General features: G+C 33.4%; 1 protein-coding gene across 3 annotated transcripts in view; it reads left to right on the forward strand.

The window, feature by feature from the left end:
* The window catches only part of LOC145256582 (dolichyl pyrophosphate Man9GlcNAc2 alpha-1,3-glucosyltransferase-like), a 107572-nt gene that overhangs the window by 8209 nt on the left and 79331 nt on the right, over positions 1–20032 (forward strand). For all 3 annotated transcript variants that reach the window (XM_080115587.1, XM_080115586.1, XM_080115585.1), the window contains exon 2: positions 19039–19123. In XM_080115587.1, coding sequence (XP_079971713.1) covers positions 19039–19123 — 85 coding nt within the window. The remainder of the gene's footprint in view (positions 1–19038; positions 19124–20032) is intronic.

A 20032-nucleotide genomic window follows, 5' to 3' on the forward strand; every position in this document is an offset into this window, starting at 1 on the left:
ATTATAGGTAGGATTAAGGGATTTTTTTTTTTTTTTTAAGATGGCATTTGACACCCATATTTACGGTTAGTGGTTCATAATTATTGGCTTTTGAAAATGTTATGGCTTAGATTTTGAACATCAAATTACTTTTAAATATGAAAACTTAGTTAAAGAGGGTGTAAAACTTTACAAGAATTAAGACCAAACAGACAAAAATAAAGTTTATTTAAAACAAGAGACATTACTCTAATAGAAAATGTGACATTTGGAGAAGTATCAAGTACTTTTTGCCCATCTATTTAAATATTAAAAAAAAACAATATCATTCACAAATTTTGAATGGATTTGATTTTAAGTTTCAATTGCATTTCATATCCTTTCTTCTACTGAGTGACATTATTTCGTTTTTAAACTTTCCAGTTTAAGACGTTTTTTATTTCTTAATTTCAATAGAAACTGAGCACCTCTATAAATATTTAAATAAAAATGGTAAAAAAGAAGAAAATGCAAAAGCAAAAATAGGGCAGGAATACCATTCATACACGTAAACCAAAAAATCATTTCACATTTTTGGTTGTTCAAAGCAAAACACTGTTTAACTCGCCATTAAAAACGAATGCAGCAGAAAAAAGTGCATGCAAGTTATACATTTCAAAAGTTTATTTTCTTGTCTTTTCAACCATATAAATATTGTTTAAAATTTGATTAGAAATATGCAAGAAATTGCAATTTGGACAAAGTTCATAATGCCGAACTTGTTGCTATTGCTTTAATAATTATAAATTCTGATAACCAAATAGCTTCAATTAAACTAATTATATTCTGATAACAAAATAGCTCTAACTAAACATGTAAGAACATTTTTTTATTCATATTTTCAATTATTTAAAAAACATCGATCTGGAATAAAACTCAACAACAACAAAAAAAAACATCTGTTGTTTACAGCCATACTATTGTTGCTTATGCTACTACTAATACTACAAAAGTTTTCCATCGAAATCCAAATAGAAATAATTTTTTCCAGATATCATGATTTTAAATTGCTAGCTACCACAAGAGAAACCAACATACAATTATACTTTTAATGGATAGAAACAGTAAAAAGATTGTTTTACTTACTAGTAGGTGTCCGAAGAAAAATTTTTATTTTAAATTTTCAATACCCATCATGTTGAAGTCTTCTTTTTTTTTTTTCTTTTTTTTTTTAAACACAATAAACAAACGAGTGATCAAAAGTATTTTGGACACCCAAAACTATTAAAAATGATGTCTCTTCTGGATTAGTTTCCAAATTCTTAATACAAATGCAGTACGAGCATTTAGAAATCAGAGGGAGTTGTTACAAACCTTACCGAAAACGCTGTTTTATGATGTTCACATTTTTATAACTTTATTTGCTTAATTTTTAAAATATATATATATATATATATATATATATATATATACTAGCTGTACCCTGCCACACGTTGCTATGGCGTAAATTGACAAAAAAAAATGCATGTGTCTGATATGTTTAATTTTCCAATACTTGTGGATACACAATATTCCTGGTGGTTCCTGATTCAGTGCAAATGAAGAGATTGCCTGGTTTGCTGACTCTAGAACATGCAACATATAATTTCCCATGTGAGAAGCAATCAGTATGTAAATATAAGCCACATAATTCTAAAGATTGTCCCTGTGCTTTGTTGATCGTGATAACAAATGCCAGTCTAAATTGGGAATTGCAATCTCTTGAATTGAAATGGCATGTCTGTAGGAATCATAGGAATGCATGGGATCAGGACATTCTCACCTTTGAAAGGCCCCGTAAAAATTGTGGCTTCTATTAAGTTAGTCATTAATTTTTTTTACAGAAAGACGTGTGCCATTAGAAAGCTTGGGCTGATTAATATTTCGCAACAAGATGATTGGCACGCCAGTTTTCAATTGCAGTACATGAGGTGGCATCCCTGGCAAATCTAGCGAATTCAAAAATTTTGTTGGATAGTTGACTGCTTCATCTTCAAGAACAGTGTCGACGGAGTTGTATGTGACTAACTCATCAGGAATGTTCAACTGAATAGTACTGTTGAGTTCATGAACATCTTTGTTCTTGGGTGCAAGAATGGCTCGTTCACTCAGCCAACTGGGATCCTTATAGTTAAATTGGATGTCCGCAAAAACCTTTTTTAATCGTCTTTTGTTGTCACTCAATTACAGAAGTTTTGTGGCAATGTAATTTGCCCTGTGGTCAGATTAGCCGGCAGTTTTCCATTCCCAATTTGCAGTAATTGATTTGAAAATAACTCTGCTGAGTGATCGTTTTGCTGCTGGACACGCATATTTCTAGTCAAATGGAATGTTCTCACATGTTGCCAAAAAGTGGAATATTTTAGGCAAGCATTTATTTCATCTGCTGGTGTTGATCGAGGAATTATAGGTAGTGTTTGCCTGAAATCTCCAGCTAGTAATAATACTGCATCAGTCATTACCACACAAGTCTTGCAATGATCAATCCAGAGCCTCCAGTGATTTTTTTGTGTGCCATTGTGCATTCATCCCAAACAATAAGTTTACATTTCTGCAATAACTTTCCCATGCTCGATGTTTTGGAAATGTTGCACAATGGAGTTTCCATAAATTGCATATTCAGTGGTAGTTTCAAAGCTGAATGAGCAGTTCTTCCACCTGGCAGTAATGTTGCAGCTATTCCAGATGATGCAAGAGCTAAGGCTATGTCAGAATGTGATCGAATGGTTGCCAAGATTAATTTAATTAAGAAGGTTTTACCAGTTCCTTCTGACGCATCTAAGTAGAAAATTTCTCCCACCCCATTATTGACTGTTTCCATTACTTCGTTGTAAATGTGTTTTTGCTCAATAATTAGTTTTGTAATATTTGAATGAATGTACAACAAAAGATCATCTGTGTTGTAAGTTTGTTCCCAACGCAATTCTACATCAAACAAAGTGGCAACAGATCGATTCGGTGACGTCAATCCCAATTGACTGAGGACTTTGTTTGCAATTTCTAAGCACAAATTTTCAATCCGTATCAATGCCTCATTATAAATTTCTGTTGTAAAATCCAGGTAGGTATTTGCAATTTCATTGCGTTTTTGATGCAAAATGTCTTCGGCCATATGTGATTTACATTTCTCCCATAACTCTAATGGAGATGAAGGGGAGCAAGTTGTCAATATGATGGCAAACAATGTACGAATTTGAATTGGATGCGATGTGTAACATGCATCATTAATGCATTCGTCCTAGTGTCCGTCATTCTCCAATAAATTCAGTGCTTGACATGCACTGCGAAAAGTTGCATGTGTAACACTATTGACAATTTTTAAGTGCTGGAAAGATGTTGGACCAAGGACATTTACCAACAGCATGCGATGGAAAAAAACATTCATCTTGTTTGGGATGAATAGTATAAAGTCAGCCTATTGTGTTTTCTTTGTAAATTCCAGAGTGCTCGTCTACTCTATCTCCTGGTTTGCATCGTTCAAATAATTTCCTACTCCTATTCCTCCATGTGTAATACATAGGCACTTCCGAATAGAGCAGTGTTGATGCAAAGGCATCATTTTGACATAATCGCCGTTAATGTTGTCGCCGGGGGATTAAGAGCTATCTGTTGCACATTTGAAGCTGTAAAGTAAACACGTTGTCCATTTTTTAAATGTACTGATAAGTGAAAAATAGCTGGACTTCGTTCATGTATGGGAAATGAAAGAATTCGCCATACAGCTTCATTACTGCTTATGTATCTTCCAGCTTGAAACTGTGCAATTTCATCGATATGTATGTTTGCATTCCAATCATTGCCTTGAGTTTTCAAACCAAAAACTGCCATATCGCTGCCTTTATTCACATACTTGCAAATGTATTTGATGGGCTTCATTGAGTTACAGTATTCCACATTAATGTGCGATTTGTAGGCTTTTGAAAGCAAAGGTGAATATGGAACAATCCACCGATTATCGACTTCAATATCACCATTGCACATTTGTATTATTGCTAATTTACCACTATTATCTGTAGATCTTCTCCTGTATAAAGGATATCCATCATTTCCTGTAACTGTGTCTGATAGTAATGCCCGAGGATATCGCTTAGAGCATTTTCCATTTTTCATGCATGGTGAATTTGGATTTCATATACCACAAGGTCCATGTATCATATGTTTTGTCACAACTTCATGCAAGTCTTTATCAAGGTATCAGGTATTTCAGCACATATTACATTGTCGATTTGATCTGGACTGATTTTGTTATAGAGCCAGATTAGTATATGTGAGTGTGGTAATCCTCTCTTTTGCCACTCCACTGAATACTTCCAGCATCACACAGACCCAAAGATTGCTTAACAATGAAATCTATTAGCAATTTCAGCTTTTGTCTGAAAACACGTGCTGTAATATCATGCCTATCCACTGATGATTGTCCAGGAAGTAATAGTTGTTGTATATCATCCCAGGCAGGATTGCATGTGAATGTAATGAACAGGTCAGGGCGGCCATACTGACGAACATATGAAAAAGCATCCTGAGTGTACTCATGCATATGACGTGGACTACCTATATATGAAGACGGCAAAATTGTTAATCTTCCAACGTTTGTAGTATTACCATCAATTTGAACTGCATCTCGCAAGTGAACATATTCTTCAGCGAAGTTTGGACTGATTCAAACGTATGAATAGCAAACGTTCATATTCAATTTTTGCGTACATGTCTACGATGTATTGGTGGAACAATTGGCAGCATTTCAGAATGTGATTGGCTTCATTTTCCCGAATCATTAATCGGTATGAATAATAGTTCATTGCGCTGCATTTTTTATTTGTTTCCTCACCAGTAACTGGATTTATCATGTTAACATTGAAATGATATCCATCAGCACCATCCCAGAAAATGATTGGATATTGCAGAGCATCATAGCATCGATGAGTTTCTGCAACGTTTGTCAATTGATCATTTCTCCCATGAAGGACAATATCCCTCGGTTGAAATTGATCTCCAACTATAACAATTGCCACCTCATCTGTAGTTGTAGCATTGAATCTTCGCACGTGTTCTCCAGCAGAAATTTTGTCAGCATGAATAACAATGTTGTGTGTATCAGATGGCATCATTTCAATTGCAGTTTTGAATAAACGCACCAAATTGTTTTTTTATGAAGCATGTCTTGCAGTTTGGAAACAATAGACCTTCTTGTGCCAGTTGAAATTCCACAGCGTGCATTCAGTTCATCATTGTTATCACCAATAAAATACAGTTGTAGGAATCTATGATGACCGTCTGGGCAAGGAAGCAGAGATTCAACTTTATGGTAAATCTGTCCCTTAACTTTAAAAGTTGGCATGAATTGTGCTGTAATTTCTGCACCGAACGACGTCATTTGGAAGTATGAGTTGTATTTCCTGATGTTCGATAGAAAATGCTTTGATTCAGCAGTATATCCAGCAAGCAAAGATTTTAATGGTTCTGGTGGTTCCTCAAGTTGAGGTAGTTTAATTTTTCCATTGGCACAGCACAATCCTTTAGTTTCCCCCTTAAATTTCAGAGCCTTGCAGTAGGGACACACTTCAGTCATTGTGCCGATTTGAACCTGGTGACTCAAACTGTAATCATCATCAGGGTCGTAGTGGAACGCAAGCCGATCCCAATCCCGGGTTCGTTGAGCATGGAGTCGAGTTTGTTGCTGAGCTGCAGTTTCTCATTGATGTCTTTCCGCATGTTGCAGTCTCTCACATTCATTCTGTCGAGATCGAAGCAGATCTGTATTATGGGATTGTTGTACCAGTAATCTTACTGCCTCAAGTCTGGAAGCACGTTTATCTGCTGCTTCATTGGCGGGTCAGGATTTTGACTTTCAACTAATCGCCGAATTGAATCGGCATTGCGGGTACGCCGACCTAAGTGTGATCTGTGGTGGACATTTTAAACGGAAAAACTGTAACGCCACCGGTACTTACCAAGAACGACTTTAGATCCAAAGAACAGCCAAAAGGAAAAGGGGTTGTCCTAAGCAGTAAATTGACAAATTGCTAATGTAAGAATCGAACAAAAGAAAGAATTATATAGTTTTTTGTTTGTGGTAAATAGGAAAAGTGGCGTAACAGTAATCCACGTGAATTTACTGTTTATGTAAAAAATAAGGAAGCATGTAGAAAAATTGATTTATGGAGTTTTTTTGTTAGAGAAAAAAACAGTTGTAAAAAAAAAGAGAAAAAAAAAACCCAAAAAAAACAAAACAAATAACGAAATGAAATGGCATACACTGAGATAAGGCAATTATACCGCAAATGCAAAAAGTAATATATAAAGAAAAAGCAGGATGAAAAAAAAGTAATGCAAGTAACGTTGGTGGAAAGAAGTTTGTTTAATATGATCAAAATAAAGAAGTTTGTTTAATATGATCAAAATAGAAAAGAGGAAAAAACAAATAAAAATCTGGAAAAGTAAACGACACCGCTAAGTGTAAAAATCAATATATAAAGGATAAGACAGGCTGCATAAAAAAGAATGGATTAATACAATGGTTTATATGTAAATGTAAAGTGAACAAACAGTAATGCAAGTGAATTTACTGTTTATGTAAAAAATAAGGAAGGATGTAAAAATATTAATTTACGGTGTTTTTTTGTTAGCAAGTAAAAAAAACGGTCGTATATAAATGAGAGAAAAAAAAAACTATATCGAAATGAAATAGCAAACTGAGATAAGGTAATTATACACCATAAATGTGGAAAGTAAGCTGTAAAGAAAATGAAGGAAGCAAAAAAAAAAAAAAAGTTGGCAGTAAAAAGTTTGTTTAATATGGTCAAAATAGAGATGAAAAAAAAAACAAATAAAAAAAACTTGGAAAGTAAACAACACCGCTAAGTAAAAATAATGTATATATATATATATATATATATATATATAGGAAAAGGCAGGCTGCATTAAAAAAAAAAAAAAAAAAAAAATGAATTAATACAATGGGTTAGAAATGGAAAAAAGAAAAGAAAAATAAATGTTGAAAATAATCGTTAATGGAAAGTGATGTAGGAAAAGTTTTATGTAATATGGTATTTTTTTTTTTTAATATTTAAAAACACAGTTAGGTTAGATAAAATCATTGTTTCCGAATATGATGAAAACTGAATTTTCTGAAACAGAGTTAAAGAATGCGCAAATACTTGGAGGGAAATCAGCACGTGTGTGTATAAATAGAATTTAAAAATAAGTCAATGGTTAAAGATAATACCTAATGGTTAAAGATAATATCTAAAAAAAAAAAAAGAAATAACAAAAAAAAACAAAACGAATTAATGTAATTGTTTATATAAAAATATGGCGGGGTTAATGGTATACTTATGAACGCGTGGAAGAAACCGAAAGTATTTACACTCAATGTCTTGGCCAAAAACGGAAAGTGACGGTGTCAAAAAAAAGGTTTTTTTTTAATATGGTAATATTTTTTAATTTTTAATATTTAAAAACACAGTTAGGTTAGATACAGTCATTGTTTCAAAATATGTTTACAAACGGACTTGTAAATTTCTAATTTATCGATTTTGAATAAACCAGACGTTCCATTTTTATATATATAGATTATTATTTATTAATTCATTTGAAAGTATATTCATTTCCGAACAAAATGTTGTTTTTTGGTTTTTTTTTTTTTGAGGACTTAAAGTGCTTTGGTTTTAAAATATGACTATTTTAGCAGAACCCCCTTGAAATCTGTGATTATCCAAAGCATTTAATCAACCATGTGTATTGCTAATTTGATCTCCTGCTGGGAATGGATGTCATCAAGAAATTTGGCAGCATGCATATCGATGAAGGAAGCAAGGTACATTTTGCTGAGGCAGCTCTCGTTTCAGGTGCCAGAATAGAGCCTGACTTTCATGTAGAGTTTGACCAACGTACCAAATCCTGGATGGTGTCATGGAAGTAGTCCGGTAATCAGTCACCAGAAAAATTATACAACAGAATACCAGAGTATAACATCCTTGCAAGAACTCCTACATAATATAATAAAGAGCTACAATTCTGGATTGATAATGGGAGGTTGGTTCCTTACTCAGAAAAGGAATTAGGGCCCCCCTCCCCCCCTCAAATGGCCTGATTTTACTAATGACAGTCATCCAACAGAACAAACAAAAGGTAAGGCTGGTGTTTGACTTATCAGGAGTTAAATGATTTATTGCTCACATAGACATATGCGCCGAAAAGTTAAGGGAATGGTGGCAAGCAGGATCGGATGTATTGGTTAGACTTTTGTTAGGCATACCTTCAAGTATACATGCACCAACCACTGAGGCCCTATAAAACTGCTAATTAAGGTACAAAGGTATTGCCTGACCTGAATAGGGTTTTGACTCCTTGTGGCACCATCCAATATACAAACAATTGTTGATGCGATTTTGATGAAGGGCAAGTACATACATCAGGGAACATTTGCTGATATTGATGATGTGTATGTGGACGAGTGTGGTGCATCTGAAGGAGCATCTCTACAGCTTCAGTCTTGTCAGCAAAGAGCTGGAGAAGCTGAAGGATGGTGCATAAGTGTTTGGTTTGCAAGTTTGAAGTTCTGTATTGGAGAAGAAGGAACAAAATCCCAGACATGCCGTGTGACATAATATATGTGGCAAATTTGTTGGGCACGTTCACGTGGGTGGTTGGTTTTGTGTTGCTGTGGTGTTCATCAAGCATCTGACATATTCAGTGGGTGGGATGACAAAGTTGATGGCGTCCCTCTCAACACCATGGTTAAAGAGGTTTTCACCAAAGTGAACAGGGCAAATGGTGTATTGATGGCGAAGACTTTAGCATACGAGTCAAGCTCTTGCTACAGTGTGTTGTTAGTATATGATGGGATTGTAGTAGAGAATGCTTGCTGATTATGTCCAGAAAGGATTACCAACATGTTAACCTTGCAAAACTCAATGCCATTATTAAAGGCAATTGTCTGGAAGAGAACCAGCTTGCATTTGTTAACTGATTCTGCTTGTATCCATCAATGGATCTTGAATACCCTTACCCTAGTTTGCGAAACAGATTGACCCAGGGGTTTCTAGAGCTGCTGTGAAAACCGTTGTCAGAGAATGTGAAGAGTGTCAGTTGATTGATTTATATTAAACAAACATGATACTGTGTAGCGATGAATATTACCCATTGTAACGCATTAAATTTTTTTTACATTGATTGACTGCGGCCCTACTCGATTTGCTATCTGGCAATGTCTTTCTTGACAAAATGCAACGTGTAATCAACCAGCTGAAGCTGTTCTTCTATAAATAGGGACCGTCTACAGATTCTGGCAGATAATGGCACGGCCTTTCAGAGTAGTTTGTTGCATACGTCCCCTCTGATAACATCATCATCATCAAGCAATGTCACAGAACTTTAAAATGAATCGTCACTTGAAAACAGTGTACTATACCAGAAGCAGTATACTGGTACAACATCACAGCAAAGAATGGCGTGTTCTCTGCTACATATGGTCTATTGGTACCACACAAAGCTGAAAGAAATCAATAGGACATCAATCAAATCATCTATGGAATGCCACGCCATGTGAAAGATCTGTAACCTATAGTGGGACGAGGCCCACCAACAGTCTGTTCTGATATGTTTTCAGAGAATGCAAGTGAAAGATTTGTAACAATTGGAGAGAGCTCATATGAATCTGCAGTAGTAATTCTACAAAGAAACAGGTGTGCTCTCTCTGCTATCAGTGTGTGAAAACTAGAGGAAGAGACACAGGAAGTGTCACTTGTTTTATGGGGAAGAACATGTCCATGTGAAGTGGTGAGATTTAATGAGCATAAAAGAAACCAAATTTGAAGAGAAAAAAAAGGCAATATTTTGCTTATGTCTGATCGAGGAACATCAGTTCATTTGCATGTGTGGAAACTTGATTACCTTCTGATAGGTTGATTTCATTTCGCATTAGGGTAACTGAAAGTTTAAGATGTGCTAAAATATCTGAAGCGATTGTCAAAAAGTTGGCATTAATTTATGTATGCAAATAAACAATAGTTTTTTACTGAAGAAGGGAAAGAGAAAAAGCAATGAAAGTTGAGCAATAAAGGAGAAAAATCAGTTAAAATTATTACACCAATAAAATGAGAAAACCCAAAAGTAAAATTAGGCAAGCTCAATCAGACAACATAGTTGATAGGAATTTAAAATATGTGACTGTTGGTATTTTCGATAACTCCATAAAATTCCAGCTTGACTTGGGCTCTGATCTTTCAAGCATCAACTGATATACTTGGTGACAATTAAACAAGCCGACCCTATTAAAGACGGATAAAACAGCAAAATCTATAACTGGCAAGAATATTAACATCTTAGATGAGATAACCCTTACAGTAACACAAAACAGTTACAAAAAAGCTGAAAGCCTATATACTAAAATCTTTGGATAACCTGTTTGGAACAGATTGGATAGAAAGATTCAATCTATGAGTATTCAGTTTTATGAGTAACTTTTGCTGCAAAATAGGAAGTACAGTGTCCAATTCGGTAAACCTCAAAAAAATTAAATTCAATTAAAAGCATTTTCGATATTTTACGCAGGATAGTTCATGTGGTATTGTGGTGATTTCTGAAGAGAAAATGATGGACAAATTGTGAAAGAATTGAAAAGAAATGAGTCAAAATGTGTCAAGTTGAAAAGAGGATAGACAAGATGACTGCAAAAGTAATGGCTGGAAATCCTTAGCGACTGTGGCAATTATTTCAAGCATATTTTACAAAGAAAATAGCAAATAAAATGTATCCCATTTCCAGATATAGTATTGACTCTCCAAGCCTAATTTAATTTGTGTTGTTATTAGTTTTCATGATAAGCGAAGTAAATCTAGAGTTTACTTGCGTATTCAATATCACAGATTTTAAAAACTTTTCGCACCTATTTGGTAAATGATCATATGGTGCCTATTAAAGACTTTTTAATTGAATTTAATTTTATGACCACAGGAGATCACAAGTAATAAAAATTAATCAATATCCCACATATATATATATATCCCACATATATATATATATATATATATATATATATATATATATATATATCACATAAAGTAAAATTATATATATATATATATCACATAAAGTAAAATTATATATATATATATATATATATATATATATCTCACATAAAGTAAAATTATATATATATCACATAAAGTAAAATTATATATATATATATATATATATATATATCACATAAAGTAAAATTATATATATATATATATCACATAAAGTAAAATTATATATATATATATATATATATATATATATATATCACATAAAGTAAAATTATATATATATATATCACATAAAGTAAAATTATATATATATATATCACATAAAGTAAAATTATATATATATATATCACATAAAGTAAAATTATATATATATATATATCACATAAAGTAAAATTATATATATATATATCACATAAAGTAAAATTATATATATATATATCACATAAAGTAAAATAAAATTTGGTAAAATAAAAATTATTTTGTGTTTAAGTAAATTGTTATTAACTGTTGCCATTTTATTTTCATTTTCGTTATAGGAAGAAGGTTTCCACCTACATTGGGTAACTTGCCTCTCCTATTAATTTGCCACCATGTACCAACACATGGGGGACCTACTCTCTTATAAATATAATAAGGAAAAACTTCTACTTGCTCTTGCAAAAAATAATCTAAGTAGGTTTTTCAAAAATAATCCAAGTAGATTTTCATGTGTATAAATGTCGCAGTTTATCAAGTTTTTAGAAGTTTTTATTTTCATCCTGTCAACCACATTCAGCAACTTTTTGATATCTGAAATATTGTAGTGCCCAAGAATTTTATGTCATATTTGTAAATCAGGGCAGGCTATTTTTTGATGGGACTACACTGTTTAAATAATATAGTCTTCCATTTTTTAAATATCAAATACAGTTCCATTTGGTTACACCAGTTTTGATTTATTGGGGCTAAAGTTTATATTTGCACCTAGTTTAGTGGCGGCTTGTACAGAATATATATTTTCTTTAAATTTCGGGATTAGAAAAGCGTTTTCCAGAATACAGAAACAAAGTTCATCTTTATTCTTCCTTAGCAAGATTTTAGCATCACCTCTCTTATAATAAAGTTACAGTTTTTATTTGAGGAAAAGGTATAATTTAATTTTGGTGTTTTTTAATGGGCATTTTTAATTTTTATAACATTTGTAGATTCGTTTTTTTTCTGTGATCATTTTCTCAGTTTCCTTCATAACTCGTAAGTGCTACCATGAATTGATAAAAGTCATGGATTTTTCTTTTTAAGTTATCACAGGGGTAAACAACTTAAAATGACTGCAACCCTTTAAAGACCAAACTGTCACTAATAACTTTGCCAGACATTTTTAATGAATTTGCTGTTGTTTTGACCCTTATACAGTAGAACTCTGGGATACGGCATTAAAAATTGGAAACAAAATACAGTACAGTATATAATATACATGTATATAATCAAATAACATTATAAATAACACTATAAGGTGGAGCAAATACCATAGCCAGGGTCCGGAAAAACATTGTATTCCACATTGTAAACCGAAAAAACCATATCCTAGGGCCATCGTATCCCGAGATTCTACTGTAATATAATCTGTAATCATCTCAATTTCCATTCGTTTTAGAGATGTCATTTCAATATATAAAGAGATAATTGGATGTTTTCCTTTTGATAAATAATGCTCTCTCAATATGTTCAATGCTTTGCAACCATTATCCAAAGCTTCTGTTATTACCAGTGAGAGACTTTTGTCATCTAAGCATTGTATTAATTCTGCAAAGACAGTTGCATTCTTTTCAATAAACTCGGGTCATTTCTATTTTCAGTTTGTGCCTTAAACTTTTGTGCAACTTTTGGATTCATAAATACCCTAAAAATTTCACTTGCCACAATTCAAATTTTGATTCTGATCCATCAAAGTAAAGTCTTCCGCTGAGTCCATAACTTCTTGAATTGAAAGCCATGTTTAATTTCAGAAGAGTTTCCAATGGGTAGCTATTCCATACAAGTCCTGGAAATGAAGAATTTTTAGTGGGTAGCTGTTCTGTACAGATGCAGGACTTTATAATTTTGCAAGCAAAGAGCAAAAGATCCTTCTCGTGTTAACACAAAAAAAATTATCTGCTGAAATACTTAATTCCATATGTTTATGGAACAATTCTGATTTCTGATTTGTTGCTAGTAGAACTTAATTTAATTCGCCAATTCCTATAGGCAGTAACTATAAATAGAATCTTCCAACGTTCAATGATCATACCCTCAATATATATGAAAAATATTGCAACACAATCCCCTGGATTCCAAACAAGCTAGCCAAAAAAAATGAAGGAAGGGGTTTCTAGGCTGACCGATAGAAGTCTAATCCTAAACTAGTTATGTGACTAACCATTGTCCATTTCAGATCAGAAGTAAAGGTCAAGCTTGTCAGAACATGGAGCCTCCCCAGACGAGAGCCATTCATTTCAATTGATCCTAGATGGGAATCAGAATGTTGATGATGTAAAGATAGAAACTTGGTTTTAGATGCATTAAAAGTAACCAGCCACCTCTTTTCCCATTGTACTACGTGCTCATGATCAGAAGAGAGAGAATCAGAGAGAACTTGGTCATTTATTGTCTTTGATGTGTTGCCATAAATGGTAGTGTCATCAGCATAAATGTCTATGAATGATCTAAGTATGTGTTTTGGGAGATCATTGTAGATCAAGAAGAGAGTTGGGCCAAGGATGGACCCCTGAGGAACTCCAGTATTAATACTGCCCATCAACCACTACTCTTAGAAATGATTTAATAATTGAGAAAAGATTTCCAGCTATACCGTAGCTTGAAATCCTGTGAAGTAGGCTTTTATGCCATACCCTATCAAAAGCCTTTGATATGTTCAAAAGCCTTTGATATGTCAAGAGCAATTGCCCTAGAAAGGAAGTCTTTGTCGAGAGATTTGCTAATCTTATGAGATATAACCGTTAACACATGCTGTAGATCTAGCAAAACGGAAACCATATTGCATGTCACTAAGAAAGTTATTTCTGCTGAGGTGGTTGACTACTTCTTTATTTAACACAAATTCAAGCAACTTACTTATGATGCACAGGAGACGTATTGGTCTGTACTGAGAGGGAGATGAGCAATCACCTGAATTCTTAAATACAGGGTATACTGATGAGGTTTCCCAGGGTGTTGGGAAGCAATTCTCCTTAAGACAATGCTTAAACAGCTTTGTAAGTAAGGGGGTGCTAGTTCTGGTTGAAGCTTTTCCAACACTATAATTGAAATGCTGTCAGGGCCAGTTGCTTTACTGGAATCAAGGTTCTTAATTAGCTTGGCAACATCATACACAGATACTTGTATGTCACATAGCATGTTTGTTGTTACAGGAGGAAATACGGAAGGGGGGGTTGATGACCTTGGTTGCATAGGGTAGAATTAGCTGCAAAGTTCTTGGCAAATAGTTTGGCTGTGTCTAATGTTGACGAGTTACCTCAGGTTTATTGATGATGGTTGGGATAGAGCACACACTTCTGTTCAGGACCCTGTTTGCTATTTGTCAAAACTGGTGGGAACCAAGTCGCTGCTCAGCTACTTTGGATTTAACAGACTGAGCATACAACTCTCCTGCGTTCTTTATTACTATTTTACAGTGGTTGCTGACAGTCCTGAAGGCGGCTTTAGTCTTAGTACATCTATTACGTTGGAAGCAATGGAAAAAGTGATTTCTGTGCACTATGGCAGCAGCACATTCTGGAGAGAACCACGGCTGTCTGCTAGGTTTTTGCTGGAATTTTTTCAAGGGTATGAAACTGTCTATACCTACAATTAACCATTCAATCTGGTCTGATACTATAGAGGACACATTCTTTTTAAACATGGAGCGCAGAGGTAGATCAGATATAAATGTACAGAAGCTATCCCAGTCAGTCATAGAGTATCAATATATTGTACAAGGGAGAGATACAATTTCATTTTTATCTTCACTGATACAACAGAGTGGTCAGAGGATCCCAGTGGAGACAGAATGAAAGATGAATATAGCTCTAGCTCAGGGCAAGATGTCTCTACCACATGGAAAGCCATCTTTAATGTAGGCACATAATCCATGCCCATGGCGATCTTGGGGGTCAGATTTGGATATTAAGTTAGAGTATCCTTTAATTACGAACTCATCTAGGGAAATGGTTGGTCCAATTCCAGTTTCGTTTAGGAATAATAGGTCCGGTTTAGTCTCCTGTAATTGGGTTTCAACCTCTAGAAGGTTGGAACGTAGATCCCTGATGTTGGAGAAGGAGACATGGTAGCAAGGGTCTACGTTGGAAGATGGAGTTCTAGGTTTATTCGTGTATTTTTTCTGGAGACTTTTCATGATGAAGTTTTGGGATTTGTGGAACAGGTCAACAGACTTGGTTAGAGCAGGATAGAGAGGGAGAGTAAGAGTGAAAAAGAAAGGAAGAATTTTTTTTTTTTTTTGTAGGAAAAGGTAAAGTTGTAACAATTACGCACTAATATGGCATCGAGAAGCCCCACCAGAAGCTACTGCATGATCTAGAATCCATTCACCAAATGGCAATACAGCAGCTCCATTAAAAAAAAAATATAATAATATTAAGTATTATACTTAATACCAGTCCAATTGATGTGTTGAAGGGATAGTATAATAATAGATTCCGCTCTCAAACTGAAAATGGATAGAATTGTCAGATCTATTTGATATATTAACAACAATTGTGTAAAACAATGAAATAAAGATATTTGCATCTAAACAAGAAAATAATCGCAAATTCACAACTTATCTGCTAAAAAACATCAACAAAAAAAAAGGTGGGGGAAAATCATATTTTGGAGAGGCAAGTGAATGTGATTTAGCAGGTGTTAATCTACAATAATACCAAAGAAAACTTGCAATATATTCATTTTTAAACAGTTCTAGTATTAGATTTCAGATCCTTGTACATAAAGTTCATTCCAATTCAATTTTGAGTTTTTTTATGCATACATGTTATTTTTATGGCATTGCAACTTATATGCATTTATTGCATATTACTTGGAAACCACTAATTTCTAGAGATTTCATATACAGATTTCTTGCAGAAAAGTGCACTTATATGGCAAATTTCGTCACTTAATCTTATGTTTTAACAAAGATATAACATTTTTACTGAAAAACTAGTGTAAAAAAATGTGATAAAATGCATATGGTTTTAAAAAGAGAAAAATATCCAAATGTGCAGGGTGCAAAAATAGTCATAACTTTCTTATTTTTAGTCAAATTTTAAAAAATTCAAAAAGATTCGTTCTTAGATTATCAAGCTCTTTTTATGTATGTCATGGTTAAGATAAATGAGGTAATTTCAATTTTTTCATGTGTATTGCTAATTTGAGTAACTGTTTTAATTTCAAAAGTTATTTCTAGTTCAAAAATCTGTTACAAACACAGCAGCAGGTTATTTTGGAAATGGGGTCATAGATCATGTCAGAGGTCAACAGAGGGCAACCAATTGCAGGAGTTTTTTGTTTAATGAGAACATGATTTGGCATGATAGGCGAGATTCACGTTCAGAATGAAATTTGAAAGGAAAGCAGACAGTTGGTTCTTGGGTGGCAGCGGGGCCTTGTGCAAGACGATGAGATATGGCAGTTATTTCCTGGAGGTGTAGAATGCTCAGTGGTTGAAGTGTGGCAGGACACCCATCCCTTTAAGATGAGAAAATTGGCAATGTGTCTTCGACCCTAGTGAATGCTTAAATAAACTCACTTTATCTAAAGAAAGCACTATAGATTTGCATCTGTTTATTATAATTTGTTTACAGAGAACCTTTCAAACCCTGGAGTCAGATCCTGAGTCAACAAACATTAATTGTAACCTTTAAGTCAGTCTTACCCACATATAATGTTGGGACTCAGTCAGTTATAGTATCTGGAGTTGGACACTGAACGTGACCTTCATGACATACCCACATTGTGTTAGTTTGATCCAGGTCACTGAGGATATGACGTTTCAAGGTTCGCTCTACTGGGCAATTCTTGTTATTAGTCGTTTCTGTGGTCAAAAATGATTATTTCTTTTCATTATGTCTTGTGGCACCTCTATTGTACAAAAACATTCCTTGACATGGTCAGTATTAAATCACTGTTGTATATGTTAATTCTCCAGGTTAAGAGAGCCAAAAGTCCTTAAAGTCTAATTTAAATGCGAGAAGTGTAGTATTAGTACTTGACCAATTGTCTTCCAGTGGAGAGCTGTGTGGTAGAATTTGATTGGTTATCGGGAGGGGGTGAGTCTTATTGAATCATTTACCCCTCCCTCTCACTATAAAAAGGGTTGCATTCACGTTTTTAGCCAGTTGTTCCAGTTCATTCACGTACAATGGCAGAGAGCTGAACAGATAAATTTGGATAGAAGCAGAACCTTCCGAAATGAAAAGCCAACCATATCTGCAACTCTTCTAAAGAAGCAAAGATGATAACTTGAAAATCAACTGTCTTGTAGGCCCTTGTGAATGAGAGCAGTGATGAAAGCAAAGCCAATGACTTGAAGAAATTGTAAAACTCTAATTACAAAATCCCTTGGAACAGAAAGATCGATGAACTAACAGACTAACTAGTTCTTGTAAGAAAAAAAAAACTAATGATTCAAAAAACCTGTAAAATTCTGATCAAGACCCTTTTTAAGCAGAAAAAGAATGTATTTGTGGTGTCTATCATGAAAAGAGAAGGAAAAAAAAAAGAAATTAAACTGTGAAAAGCTACAATGATTTCATAAACAAAACAAATAGTGAGTAGATGTAGGAATTTCTCCCCTTTCTCTTCCATAACTAGCAATTACTGATGTGTGAGCTTGGTAACTGAGAGAAAGGAGGAAAAAGACACTTTATTGTTGTTTTCTTATTTTTTGTTTCATCAAAAGTTTTTTGTTAAACTTTTTTTTTTATTGAACCGTTAACAATTGTTTACAATAAATATTTATAACATGATCCAAAAGGAGCTTGTTTTTCTCTTCCTTTCTTGCCTACATTGTTATATTTGATTTTTGTTTTCCTGTCCTTCTGTTGGAATGTTATTGATTATATATTTCTCAGGTTCCAAAACGTCTGAGCCTATCATTTGCAAATTTCATACAAAGGTAATTTATATGTCTGACAGTGTTCTTAGATATGTTTTGTACAGAAATTCATCTGATAAGTATCAAAAATCAAAAAATCCGATCTTCAAAATAATCTTTGTCTTTTATAGATAAAAAAGAATTTTTTTAGAGGAATATTTTGTTATACCAACCAAGGAAAATAATTCTCAGCAAATCATTTTCAAAAATTGAAAAGATCTGATTTAAAAATAGTGTTTCTCTCTTATAGGTAAAAGAATTTTTCCATGGGAATATTTTACATTACACCAGTAAAAGAAAATAATAAAATCTCAGCAAATCATTTCTTCTTAAAAAAAAAACATTGTCATCTGGAGAAATAGCTCAGTGGTAGAGCATTCGACTACAGATCGAATGATCCCCTTGTTCAAGCTCAGGTGTACCTCATCATTTTATTATAATTAATGAGTTCAGTTTATGATAAAAGAAGCAGTACCCTTTAAAATCACCACAAATCATTTCATTGTTTGCATATTTAAAACTAAACATTAATCAGAAGTGACTTTTCCAGGGCATTCATTGTCAAGCCCAAATATCAGCTGATGTGATATTGTAAACAAACCCACAGAATTTGATGAATGACATTATATCATTATTACATTTTTATTTTGTTTGTGAATTAGTCTGTCAGGCAAATCATTCCTCATAATATAACAATCTCAATAGAGTACATACACAATCTGCATAAATTAAAGTATCATGTTTAAGAGTATTGTACGACCACACAACCAGCTGGTAAATAAATATTTTTGTAGTCTCAATTGACTAAACTTGTTTATTATAAAAAGTGAAAATATTTAAGTCAAACTTGGTTAACTTTAAAAGACTTGTCATAAAGTGTAAATTAACTTCCTTTTCTATCCACAGGTGCCAACAAACCTCATTTATTTGGGGATTTTGAAGCGCAAAGACACTGGATGGAGATTACTTATCATCTACCAATCACAGAATGGTAAAAATTGCATTATAAGTTTATTTTTTCTTTCTAGTTATTTTATCAACTTGAGTCATTGGTGCCATGTAACAGAAGCTTAAAACTGTTTAAATTATGCAAATATCATCAGTGGTTCAAAATTTATAAGAATTTAAAATGCTTAAATTTGTGGTTTTCATTGGACATTTTCCTTTAAAAGAAGTGGGTCAAAATATGAACTTCATCATATCATGAAATTTAGTAATTGCTCCATTTTTTGAAGTGATTTACATGAAACTTGCTACTCCTATGTAAAATTATGTGCTCTTTTGACTTGAAAAGACCTTATTTCTATTATTAGCTTGGAAATATGGAAAATATCTTGAAAAGGCCTTGAAAATCATACTCTTATTGTCCAGTAAAAATTTGTGTCAAAATATTAAAAATAAAGTCAAAATAAATACTATTAAATTATTTTTTAAATATTAATAAAGATGTCATTAAAATATTTTTTAAATATTGAAAATAAAATCGAAATACATAGTCCTTAAATTACATCATATTCTTGTGGATACAAGAGTTACGTCCCTTTATCATGAAATTATTTGATGTTTTTCACATTGGATAAAGGGTGTAATTACTCTCGTATCCACAATACTGAACATTTGAGATTTTCAACTAAAATGAACACAGTGTAGACCAATTCAAAATGGGGAAAATAGCATTTAATCAATTTGGTTGGCCATGGTTCAGGCAGTATAAATATGATTGCCAACAGGCATATTGTGAATGTAAAAAGGCATTTGTTTTGAGCAAAATGGGTGAAGATGCCTTGAAATCACACATGGCTGGCACTAGACACAAAATGAGTGAAAGCTGTAAATAGTTGACCAGTTTTATTGTGCGTTGGAGAACTTCATGTAAATAACTGTAACCTTTAAAACTACT

This window comes from Euprymna scolopes, chromosome 3, assembly GCF_053919585.1.
Source record: "Euprymna scolopes isolate OS-2025 chromosome 3, ASM5391958v1, whole genome shotgun sequence".
In the NCBI taxonomy this organism is placed as follows: Eukaryota; Metazoa; Mollusca; class Cephalopoda; order Sepiida; family Sepiolidae; genus Euprymna; species Euprymna scolopes.